This window comes from Podarcis muralis, chromosome 13 (assembly GCF_964188315.1).
Source record: "Podarcis muralis chromosome 13, rPodMur119.hap1.1, whole genome shotgun sequence".
NCBI classification, from domain to species: Eukaryota; Metazoa; Chordata; class Lepidosauria; order Squamata; family Lacertidae; genus Podarcis; species Podarcis muralis.
The window spans coordinates 5982046-5994716 of NC_135667.1; the positions used below are offsets into that span (position 1 = coordinate 5982046).

At 49.1% G+C, this 12671-nt stretch overlaps 1 protein-coding gene across 1 annotated transcript in view; it reads right to left on the bottom strand.

Moving 5' to 3' along the window:
- Window positions 1–112: 112 nt before the first annotated feature.
- Window positions 113–12671, bottom strand: part of NOP9 (NOP9 nucleolar protein) — a 28455-nt gene continuing 15896 nt past the window's right edge. The window contains exons 7-11 of the mRNA XM_028701659.2: window positions 5565–5705; window positions 4296–4439; window positions 2999–3229; window positions 1939–2044; window positions 113–527 (exon numbers count right to left, since the gene is read on the bottom strand). Coding sequence (XP_028557492.2) covers window positions 370–527; window positions 1939–2044; window positions 2999–3229; window positions 4296–4439; window positions 5565–5705 — 780 coding nt within the window. The 3' untranslated portion in view covers window positions 113–369. The remainder of the gene's footprint in view (window positions 528–1938; window positions 2045–2998; window positions 3230–4295; window positions 4440–5564; window positions 5706–12671) is intronic.

Sequence of the window (12671 nt, forward strand, 5' to 3'; positions counted from 1 at the left end):
GGGCTCGAACCCACGAACCTTATTGCTAATCTTGCATTGCAAGGCTGGCATTTCATTGACGCTCAAAAGGGAAGGGCATGGCAGTGCCAAGAAAGAAATGGCTCTCTTAATATATCTATTAAGCAAGAAAATAGAGTAAACTTTATTGAATTGTCCCCACAAATGTTTAAAAACAACAAAATGCATAACAACCAAAGATCCATTTGGGAGCAGACAAGAGGAGGAAAGTGCAGAGTGGCGGCATTTCCCCTGCTCTGAACAATCCTCCAGGTTCTCTGTGGTTTGGGAGAGGCTCACAGCACCCCCTAGAGGGCACCAGCCCCCTGTTTTCATTCAGCCCCAACCACCCGCCAACGGCATCTTCCCGATTCAGTCCTCCAGGATCTCGGAGAACAGCTCCCGCCGTTTCTTCTTCGCCTTGTGGTGGCGCTCCCAGTCTTGGCGGCGCTTGAGGAAGTGGGTCAGGGAGAAGTTGCGGACCAGGAAGTGCCCAAAGGGGTCGTTCTGCAGCCGTGATTCATGCTCCGCTGGAAATTGGGGGGGGGGGGGAGAGAGAAGAAGCAGTCTTTAAGACCTAAAGAGCACAATGGGGGGGGGGGATCTCCAGGGTTAGGGTTTCGTGAAAAGCCTAAAACCCTGAAGAACATCTGCCTGGAAGTTGGGGGGGCAGGGGGGCCCTAAACGGCTTCAGTCCAATAGACCCGAAGGAGCATCTCCACCCCCATCGCTCTGACCGGACACTGAGGTCCAGCTCTGAGGGCCTTCTGGCAGTTCCCTTATTGTGAGAAGCCAAGTTACAGGGAACCAGGCAGAGGGCCTTCTCGGTGGTGGCGCCCACCCTGTGGAACACCCTCCCATCAGATGTCAAAGAATTAAACAACTATCTGACTTTTAGAAGACATCTGAAGGCAGCCCTCTTTAGGGAAGCTTTTAATGTTTAACAGACCACTGTATTTTAATACTCTGTTGGAAGCCACCCAGAGTGGCTGGGGAAACCCAGCCAGATGGGCGGGGTATAAATAATAAATTCTATTCTATTCTATTCTATTGTGTTGAGAAATGTATGGAATTCATGTCATTTTGTGTATTAGGCTTGTTAATCGTTTGTCACCCGAAGGTATCTAAGCGATTCACAGCAAAGAAAAATATACAGTGGTACCTCGGGTTACATACGCTTTAGGTTATAGACGCTTCAGGTTACAGACTCCGCTAACCCAGAAATAGTGCTTCAGGTTAAGAACTTTGCTTCAGGATGAGAACAGAAATCATGCTTCGGCGGCGCGGCGGCAGCAGGAGGCCCCATTAACTAAAGTGGTGCTTCAGGTTAAGAACAGTTGCAGGTTAAGAACGGACCTCCGTAACGAATTAAGTACTAAACCCGAGGTACCACTGTACAGTGGATGCTCCGGTTGTGAACATGATCCGTGCAGGATGCACATTCGCAACCCGCAGCGTTCGCACGTTCGCAACCTACGTCTGCGCACACACAGGTTGCGATTTGGCACTTCTGCGCATGTGCAAAGCGCGATTTAACACTTCTGCGCATTCGGAACCGCCGAAACCCAGAAGTAGCCTGTTCCGGTTCCTCCCGGGTTTCGGCAGTCCGCAACCCGAAAAAACGCAACCTGAAGCGGCTGCAACCCGAGGTATGACTGTACACCCTTGTTCCCTGCACTGTCCGAAAAAGGAATTCTGCCAGGGTGGGTGGGTGTGAATGCAAGGAGAGGCTGGCACCCTTTGTACCATAAGTCTCTGGGCCAGGATGCAGCCCTTTCAGGGGCAGGGAACAGGGAAGAACGAGGGACATTTCCACCAGAGACAGCTTGAGGGAGGGAGAGAAATCGCCCACAGAGCAAACTGCAAAATTCACAGCTGCTCATGAATAAAGCTGTTGCATCTCACACATTTTTCTTGCGGGAGAGGAGACAAGAGTCATACCCAGTTCCTGCGCCATCTCTCGCTTGGCTGGCAGGGTGGCCCCGTTCCAAATGGCGTCCAGGACACGGCTCCCGTGCTTGCTGCAAGCCAGAGACACGTAGCAGCCCTGGGGATAGAAAGAGGAAGGAGAGAGAGAGAGAGAGAGAGAGAGAGAGAGAGAGAGAGAGAGAGATTTACAGACTCTGCCCAATTCCATCTGCCCCGGTTCGTCCCCGGTCACCGAGGCCCCGCCCTTCTGTCTCTTGAGGACTAGAACCTTAAAACAAAAATATACGACGGGATAGACAGGAAGTCTAGTGTGTTGGTATGTATATGATTTTGGGGGGGGGGGTGTTTTTGTGTTTTCTCTTTGTTCCTTCTTTTTTTGTTTGTTTGTTTCATTTTCTTTCTAGGTATATAAAATCCGCATATACCGTATTTTTCGCTCCATAAGACGCACCCGACCATAAGACACACCTAGTTTTTAGAGGAGGAAAACAAGGGGGGGGGGAACCTCTCCCTCTCTGTGCAGTGCCATTCGCTCCATAACACGCACACACACACATTAATAATAATAATAACAATAATAATAATAATAATAATAATAATAATAATAATAATAATTTATTATTTATACCCCAGCCACTCTGGGCGGCTTCCAACAAAACCCTAAAATACAATAACATATTAAACATTAAATTTTAGGAGGGACATTACTTTTTAGGAGGGGAAAAGTGCGTCTTATGGAGCGAAAAATACAGTAATCTTTGTATACACGTTGGAAATTATATTATAGTAAGTCCTGCAATGTAATATGACAACGTTTACCGATGTAATATAAGAATGTTGACCAATAAATAAAATGCAAATTCCAAAAAACCAAAAAATTCTCAGCTGATGGGGACCTTTCTTCCAGCTCCATAAATTTCTACCACAGCCCTGCCTATAGGTTAGCGCCCAAGACGATGCAGAGCTTTGCCCAGCCTGAAAGCGCGCGACATTCCTCAGCAAGGAATGCTGCCCTCGGGCCAAAAGAGGATTCACACACAACCCGCCTGGGACCAGCCCGCCCAGCGCTCACCTTGAGCTGACGCAGCACCTTGCGCCTCTGTTTCTCGGGGACGGAGGGGCTGTCCAGGAGGGCGTCGAAGACGTGGCTGCCCGCCGGGTCGCGGGCCAGGGTGACCAGATCCTCGGGAGTCATGGCAGCCAGGCTGCGGAGAACAGCAGAGGGGTCGGCGAAGTGGAGAAGGTGCTGGAGCATCAGGGAGCCGTGGTAGGAGATGGAACCCAAGGGACGGGATGGGCCGGCCTAGCAGGGAAGAGAAGAACGTGATTAGGTGCAGCAAAGAGGAGTCAAACCCCATAGGAATGTGAGACGAGGCTGCTGGGTCAGGCCAATAATAATAATAATTTATTATTTATACCCCGCCCATCTGGCTGGGTTTCCCCAGCCACTTTGGGCGGCTTCCAACAAAACACTAAAATACAATAACCTATTGAACATTAAAAGCTTCCCTAAACAGGGCTGCCTTCAGATGTCTTCTAAAAGTCAGATAGTTGTTTTTCTTTTTGACATCTGGTGGGAGGGTGTTCCACAGGGCGGGCGCCACCACCAAGAAGGCCTGGTTCCCTGTAACCTGGCTTCTCGCAGCAAGGGAACCGCCAGAAGGCCCTCGGAGCGGGACCTCAATGGCCCACCTAGCCCAGCATCCTATTCCCACGGGGGAGGGGGGAGGAAAAAATACCAATTTAAAATACAGGTTAAAATGTAATTTAAAATGCAGCCTCATTTTAAAGTAGCTGATAAATCAAGACCATAAGGGGTGGGAAGATATAAGGGTCAGACCGAGTCCAAACCAAAGGCCAGGCGGAACAGCTCTGTCTTGCAGGCTCTGCGGAAAGATGTCAAGTCCCGCAGGGCCCTAGTCTCTTGTGACAGAGCGTTCCACCAGATCGGGGCCAGTGCTGAAAAGGCCCTGACCCTAGCTGAAACCAATCTAAGCTCCTTGAGGCTCGGGACCTCCAAAGTGTTGTTATTTGTGGATCTTAAGGTCCTCTGCGGGGCATACCAGGAGAGACAGTTCCATAGGTATGAGGGTCCTAGGCCGCATAGGGCTTTAAAGGTCAAAACCAGCACCTTAAACCTGATCCTGTACTCCACCGGGAGCCAGGGCAGTTGGTAAAGCACTGGGTGAATGTGATCCCGTGGCAAGGACCCCGTAAGGAGCCTCGCCGCAGCATTCTGCACCCGCTGGAGTTTCTGGGACAGCTTCAAGGGCAGCCCCGCGTAGAGCAAATTACAGTAGTCAAGCCTGGAGGTGACCGTCGCATGGATCACTGTGGCCAGATCTTGGCTGTAGATCTCCTTTCCCCACCTGTTGCTGAGACGGATCCTCTTCTTCGTCCCGCGGGGTGTTCTCGTCATCATCTTCGCCGTAATACACCTCGTAGGCCAAGACGGAAGCAATGAGAGGGACGCAGGCTGTCTGGCGGGACAGGGGCTCCCAGCAGTGGAAAGCCTGATGCGGGATGTGAAACACAAGAGCAGTCAAGTACAACATTCCTAGACTGAACATGTTTACACATGGGGAGGAATGTTTGTCCAGCCAGCAGGTAAACTTCTTGTTTCCTTCCGGGCTGAGACAGACTTCCTCTGCATGTGACTAGAGGTGGGCGTGGCCTCACCTGTGCAGGTAACGACAAAAGCACAGGGCAGGGCAGCCATCTCTCTCTCTTTGACTACATGCACTGAAGAAGCAACATCTGCTTAGCCAAGAGAGGACAAAGGGGCTGTCTCCTTATGAGATAGTTTCCAGGTGTACGTTACTTTTCCAAGCTAAGTCTGCCTTCTGGGATCCGATTGTGAACTGAATGTGAGTAAACTCTTTTTATACTTTTATAGAAGACTGTGTTGTGTCTTATTATGAGGGAATAAGGGGGAAATACCAGAACAGTTATTGTAGTGGCTTTAGTGAGCCTGAGTAAATGCATCCGCTGAGTTTAAAAAAAGGGAATGTTACTCTGCTAAAATTGTGAATGTAGTGGTTTGGAGTTACTCGTGCGTAAGCCGACCCCGTTTGGGTGCTTGGTTGCCTGGTTAAACCCTTCGGACTGCACAGCCCATCTCCGTGTGGCTGCCTCAGTCACTGGCAGAATCTGTCTGTGGGCGTTTCTTAAACCTCTGCCAGCATAAAAGCTGTTTGACACCTAATCGTCTCCGCCTCTTATTGCGTGGGAGTCTCCTGCGCAGGGTGGGCGTGGGTAGCGGAGTGCCTGGGCTCTCTTCACTGACTTCCAGGGAAGAATCCCGGAGCCCTTCCACCTCCTCTTCCCATTGCTCTCCTGGACTCTTGGTGTCACGCGTATTTCCTTCCCCTTCCACCAAGCTGAGTCTCCCCCTTGTGCTAGGACCTTCACCTGCAGAATCGGAGACCCTCTCCTTCTCCCGTGTCTCTGATGTCAGTTCCCTGACAGTGAACTTGTTAACACAAGTTGGAAAGGCTATCATCGAACAATATATCCTCTCCTGCATCCCTGAACATTCCCACACCTGAGAGGAGCAGAGGAGGAAACAGCAGCCATATCAGACTCAGCAAGAAGATGCGGGTTTCGGGCGGAGGGGAGGAGGGAGGGAGGGTTCTTACCTCCATGAGGAGTTGCAGCACCTCCTGCTGGTGAGAACCGTGTTTTCTGCAGGCTCCCAGAAGCGCTGTGATCAGCCCCAAGTGCTCACAGGCCAAGATCTCTTCCACGCCGGGGCCTAGCTCCTCAAGGATTTTTCCCAGCTGGAAGAGAGATGGGGCAGGAAGAGGCAGGCATCCTCAGTGGGGGGAGAGCAGAAGAATTTCCAAGAAACGGGAGCAATGTTTGGGGCTTCAGAGGGAAGGCGAGAAACAAGAGACTAAATCGAAGCATATAAAAATTATGCATGGTGCCAAGGAAGTTGATACAGTGGTATCTTGGTTCTCAAACGCGGAAAACCCAGAAGTGTTCCGGTTTTTGAACATTCAGAAGCTGCACCTTGGTTTTCGAACATGTCAGAAGTCAAATGGGCTCCTGGAACCGATTAGGTTTGGGGCTTTTGTTTTTGCTATTTATTTTGCGTTTTTGTGGCTTTTTCGGTTCATTTGTTTTTGTGACTGTTTAGAACCCAGTTCAGCTACTGATTCATTGACTGTGTGACTGCGGAAATGGATGAAAGCCCCCCATCCAAACGATGACTATCATCAGTGCAGGTAAAGAGGGGAAATAATTTTAATTTTTATCATCTACGATGCTGTCTTATTTGTTTTATAGTATAGTACATTGATTATTGCTTTCATTTTATGGCTCAATGGTCTTGTTACATAGTAAAATTCATGTTAAACTGCTGTTTTAGGGGTTGTTTTTAAAAGTCTGGAACGGATGAATCCGTTTCACATAACTTTCTATGGGAAAGCGCGGCTTGGTTTTGGAACGCTTCGGTTTGGGACGGACTTCCGGAACAGATTAAGTTTGAGAACCAAGGTACCACTGCTCTCTCGTAACGTGGGGAGCCACAAGCATCCTGTGAATGTCGAGTGCTTCTTCGAAGGATGCCTAGCTGCCGACTGTGGAACTCATGGCCACAAGATTAGAGGAATTCATGGGGGATAAGGCTACCTGTGGCTGGTAGCCACAACGGCTATAGAGACAGTGTGCCTGCTGGGAAGGGCAGCTGGGGAGAGTGCTGTTGCCCTCTGGGCTTCCTTTTGGGAGCATGTGGATGGCCACTGCGAGAACAGGATGCTAAACTGGCCTCGGTCCAGTATACCTGAAGGAGCATTTCCAACCCCCATCGTTCTGCCTGGACACTGAGGTCCAGCTCCGAGGGCCTTCTGGCGGTTCCCTCCCTGTGAGAAGTGAGGTTACAGCGAACCAGGCAGAGGGCCTTCTCGGTGGTGGCGCCCACCCTGTGGAACGCCCTCCCATCAGATGTCAAAGAGAAAAACAACTACTAAACTTTTAGAAGACATCTGAAGGCAGCCCTGTTCAGGGAAGTTTTTAATGTTTGATGTTTTATCATGCTTTTAATTTTAATACTTTGTTGGAAGCCGCCCAGAGTGGCTGGGGAAACACAACCAGATGGGTGGGGTATAAATAAATTTATTATTATTATTATTATTATTATTATTATTATTATTATTATTATTATCATCATCACAGTGGTGCCCCGCAAGACGAATGCCTCGCAAGACGAAAAACTCGCTAGACGAAAGGGTTTTCCGTTTTTTGAGTCGTTCCGCAAGACGAATTTCCCTATGGGCTTGCTTCACAAGACGAAACGTCTTGCGAGTTCTTGCGAGTTTGTTTCATTTTTCTTAAAGCCGCTAAGCCGCTAATAGCTGCTAATAGGGTTGCTTCGCAAGACGAAAAAACCGCAAGACGAAGAGACTCGCGGAATGGATTAATTTTGTCTTGCGAGGCACCACTGTATTATTATTATTATTATTATTAAATTACATGGACCTTTGGCCTGATCCAGGAGCTAGACTTTTCTGGTATTGCGTTCCACTCATCCAGGCCAGGGATGGAGAACCTTTGGCCATGTTCAACTACAACCCCCATCATTCCTGGAGGAGCCAACGGAAGTGAATCTGGCCACGTTTCTGATACAGGCCTCCATCTACAGGTTTCATTGGGGCAATCCGCCCAGTAATCTGGGTTAGGGTCAATATACAAGGGCACTTTCCCCATAGAAATCGAAGGATTGTAGTGTTGGAAGGGACACCCAAGGGTCATCTAGTCCAACCCGCTGCAAAGTAAGCTAAGGAATCCCTGGCAGGCAGCTATCCAACCTCCAAGGAAAAGGAGTCCAATGAGGGAGATTGGGAACCTGAGGGCTGGCAGTTGTAGACTGCCTTCTCCCCGACGCCTTTTGCATAAGGGAGATGTGCTTTTATTTCAGAGGCTCACCACCCTTCCCCTCTCAACCTCCCAGTTTTTAAACTTCATTTCTCATCCAGTTTCAGCATCGTAGCAATTCCTCTCAATGACATCAAGAGGGATTTGAAGCCAGCTAATTTAATGCATAGGGACACGGGTGGCGCTGTGGGTTAAGCCACAGAGCCTAGGACTTGCCGATCAGAAGGTCGGGGGTTCGAATCCCTGCGACGGGGTGAGCTCCCATTGCTCGGTCCCTGCTCCTGCCAACCTAGCAGTTTGAAAGCACGTCAAAGTGCAAGTAGATAAATAGGTACTGCTCCAGCGGGAAGGTAAATGGTGTTTCCATGCGTTGCTCTGGTTCGCCAGAAGCGGCTTAGTCATGCTGGCCACATGACCCGGAAGCTGTACGCCGTCTCCCTCGGCCAGTAAAGCGAGATGAGCGCCGCAACCCCAGAGTCGGTCACGACTGGACCTAATGGTCAGGGGTCCCTTTACCCTTTACCTAATTTAATGCGCTCTATGTGGGGCTGCCTTTGAAGGTGACCTGGAAAGTGCAACTAATCCAGATCGCGGCAGCTAGACTGGTGACTGGGAGTGGCCTCCAAGACCATACATTGGCTCCTGGTACGTTTCCAAGCACAATTTAAGTGTTGGTGCTGACCTTTAAAGCCCTAAGGGGCTTCGGCCCAGTATACCGGATTCCTGCGACAGCGCAGAAATACATGTGTCTTTTGCTGTGCACCAGTTGGCTGGCCCAATGGGAGACATCTGTTGCCAACCCGGTGTCCAGAAATCTCCACGTAGCCGCGTCTGGACCTGTGCCAGTAGCAAAATGCGCCCGGGGGATTTCAAACCCTGCCTAGTAGCCATGGTTAAGCCGCCTTCTCCGATCCTCCTTTCAAGTTCCGTAGTTTAACTAAGTGCGGTGTGAAGAAGTCCTCTCTTTCGCCTGTCCAGAATTCTACCAATATTCAGCTTTGTTATTCACGGCCTAGGACCCTCGCACCTACGGGACCGCCTCTCCCGGTATGCCCCACGGAGGACCTCAAGGTCCATAAGTAGCAACACCCTAGAGGTCCCGGGCCTTAAAGAAGTCAGATTTGCCTCAACCAGAGGCAGGGCCTTCTCAACACTGGCTCCGACCTGGTGGAACGCTCTGTCTCATGAGACCAGGGCCCTGCGGGATCTGATTTCTTTCCGCAAGGCCTGTAAGACAGAGTTGTTCCACCTGGCCTTTAGCTTAGAGCCAATTTGATTCCCTCCCCCTCTTTCTTTTTTCTTTTTCCTTTCTCCTCCTGTGATGAGGCTGCATTTTAATGTTTCAATATTTTAATGTTGTATTTTAATCTTGTTTTTAAGCTGTATTCATTCAACTTGTTTTTATTATTGCTTGTTAGCCGCCCTGAGCCTGGCCTTGGCTGGGGAGGGCGGGGTATAAATAAAAATTATTATTATTGTTGTTGTTGTTGTTAAATGTCTAGCCCAGGTTTCCCCAAACTTGGGTCTCCATCTGTTTTTGGACTACAATTCTCATCATCCATAGCTAGCAAGTCAGGGATGATGGGAACTGTAGTCTAAAAACAGCCGGAGACCCAAGTTTGGTGAAACCGTGGTCCATGTCAAGTGCAAGGAAGAAAAACATCTCTATCTTGCTTTTTCCATGCCACACATAATTTTATACAGGGGTCTCCCCACTTACACCCATTAGCCTTGCACATGACTGAGTAGAAGATATCTGAAGGCAGCCTCTTTAGGGAAGCTCTTAATGTTTGATGCATTACTGTATTTTAATATTATGTTTGAAGCCGCCCAGAGTGCCTGGGGAAGCCCAGCCAGATGGGCGGGGTATAAATAATAAATTATTATATATTATATTATTATATATATGCACAGTATCGGGAAATGGTGAAATAAATGCATTTAAACTGCAAAAAGACACAAGGGTGGCAAAAACGGCCCAAAAAGAGTGGAAAATCTGCCAAAAAAAAAACACAACTGCACAAAAAGAGCAGGAAAACAGTAAGCGATCCCAGGAGCTACTGCACCACAGAGCTTTGAGGCCTGTGAAGAGTTGGGAGTTTGAGAAAGGAAAAAGCACTTCTGGTTTTTAAAAGGGGCTCCAGAGGTTTAGAGGGTGTTTAAAGGCTTCTTAGGTGGTATTTCCCCACTATGTGTGACTTCCCACATGTGTGCAGCACCCCGGGGACGTGGTACCCCCAAAGCTGAGGAGATGCCGTATTACTTGTGTTCCCTTTTACTCACATTTCCCCAAAACCATTGGTTTTCAACCAGTGTGCCGTGGCACCCTGAAGAGACTTGAGGTGGCTGCCCTTTTGTTAACAGTGGCAAAAAAAACAGTGCGGAGTTTTGCGTGACTGATTCATCTTCTTATACCAGCTGCACTGGCTCCCAGTGGAGTACAGGATCAGGTTTAAGGTGCTGGTTTTAACCTTTAAAGCTCTATACGGCCTAGGACCCTCGTACCTACGGGACCGCCTCTCCTGGTATGCCCCGCGGAGGACCTTACGGTCTTCAAACAAAAACATCTTGGAGGTCCCAGGCCACAGGGAGGTTAGGCTGGCCTCAACCAGAGCCAGGGCCTTTTCAGCACTGGCCCCGACTTGGTGGAACACTCTGCCACAAGAGACTAGGGCCCTGCGGGACTTGACATCTTTCCGCAGGGCCTGCAAGACAGAGCTGTTCCACCAGGCCTTTGGCCAGGGCACAGCCTGACCCCCTCCTTTGGCAATCCTCACAGAACCTCTAGCCCAATGGTAGCAATTAATCTGATTTGAATTAATTTTATAATGAAATTATTTTAGAATGTTTTATCGTTTTACTGTTGTTAGCCGCTCTGAGCCCGGCTTCGACTGGGGAGGGCGGGATATAAATAAAATTTTTTATTATTATTATTATTATTATTATTATTATTATTATTATTATTAAAATCTTCCCGCCACCAAAAATCCTCCCCAGCTTCAGTAACTAACAGTTCCTTAGTGTTACACAGACGGCTTGATAAATGCAAAAAAATAGCAGAGGAGCTTGATGGATGTGTGTGCTCTACATGGAGGGAATTAAAAATAACCCTGAAAGTGAAGAGCGTCTTCTGTGTTTCTCTCTCCTTCTACATGCCTCTCCCCAATTCTCCCTAGGCAACCTCCTCCCCTTCTCCTTAACAGTCACCCAGCTTTATGGGGACAGGGAGTAGGTTGCAGGAAATAATAATAATAATAATAATAATAATAATAATAATAATAATAATAATAATTTATACCCCGCCCATCTGGCTGAGTTTCCCCAGCCACTCTGGGCGGCTTCCAATCAAGTGTTAAAAACAATACAGCATTAAATATTAAAAACTTCCCTAAACAGGGCTGCCTTCAGATGTCTTTTAAAAAGAAGATAGCTGCTTATTTCCTTCACATGTGAAGGGAGGGCGTTCCACAGAGCGGGCGTCACTACCGAGAAGGCCCTCTGCCTGGTTCCCTGTAACCTCACTTCTCGCAATGAGGGAACTGCCAGAAGGCCCTCGGCGCTGGACCTCAGTGTCCGGGCAGAACGATGGGAGTGGAGACGCTCCTTCAGGTATACTGGACCGAGGCTGTTTAGGGCTTTCAAGGTCAGCACCAACACTTTGAATTGTGCTCGGAAACGTACTGGGAGCCAATGCAGATCTCTCAGGACCGGTGTTTATGTGGCCACTCCCAGTCACCAGTCTAGCTGCCGCTAGGTTGACCGTATCTGCATGTATGTGTTGTGCTTTTTGCGTTTCTTCCGTGCGATAACAAGTAGTTCTGCTTCAGAACTTAATCTCGTTTTGTCCTCTCCATCCCACACCCCTAGCGCACACCAATTTCAGCCAAGGCAAGCTGGGGCTGCGATGTGGCATTTGTCAGCTCAGCCCCGCACAGCAGCAGCATCGCTCGGGTTCCAGTCGAAAAGGGACAGGGCGGAACAGGGAAATACTCCGCTGACGTGTAACTTGACCCCAGTGTAAGTGGCTTCCGCAGGGGAGCCGCAGAAACAATGTGATTGGTGGTCAAATGAACCATGGACTCAGAAAGGTTGCTACGGCCCTAAACTAGGAAGCCCCCAATGTAACCTTGCACGTTTGTGGTTTTCTGTAGGGGAAACATGTTGGGGCGAGCGTCATTCATTCTCAGAAATGACAGCCTGTGTACATTAAACTGTGTGAAGTTTCCAGAAGCGGCGCCATGCCGGTTTGCTTACAGCAGGTGCAAGGACACTCGGAAGAACGCTTTCTAAACACACACAGTTTCCGAACTGGACAGAGAGAGACGTTTAGTCTGAACTCTGCTATCGTACTGTGAAGATATGGAGAGGGAGTCTGGCAGCTTTGGGGCCGAGCCCAAAGCTTTTAAGTTGAACCTCTTATCAGGACTCCGATTGATTAATGTACAGTCTGTGACCTATGCTTAAGAACGAGGGGAAATACTTCTGTCTGTATTCAAACGTTTCCTGCAATTTGTTTCTTACACTCCGTGCTAGACTTGGGACTCCTAAGCGCTTGGAAGCCATGTGTTTACTTTGCTACAACGAGGCCTGGTACAGTGGTACCATCAAACTTACTCCGGTCCGGGAGTCCGTTCGACTCCCGAAACGGTTCTGAAACCAAGGCGCGGCTTCCGATTGGCTGCAGGAGCTTCCTGCACTCAATCGGAAGCCGCGTCGGACGTTCGGCTTCCGGAAAACATTCGCAAACCGGAACACTCGCTTCTGGGTTTGCTGCGTTCGGGAGCCGATTTGTTCAGGAGCCGATTTGTTCGAGAACCAAGGTACCGCTGTACTTGGGTTTTGGGTTGCCTAGAAAAACTCCCAACAGG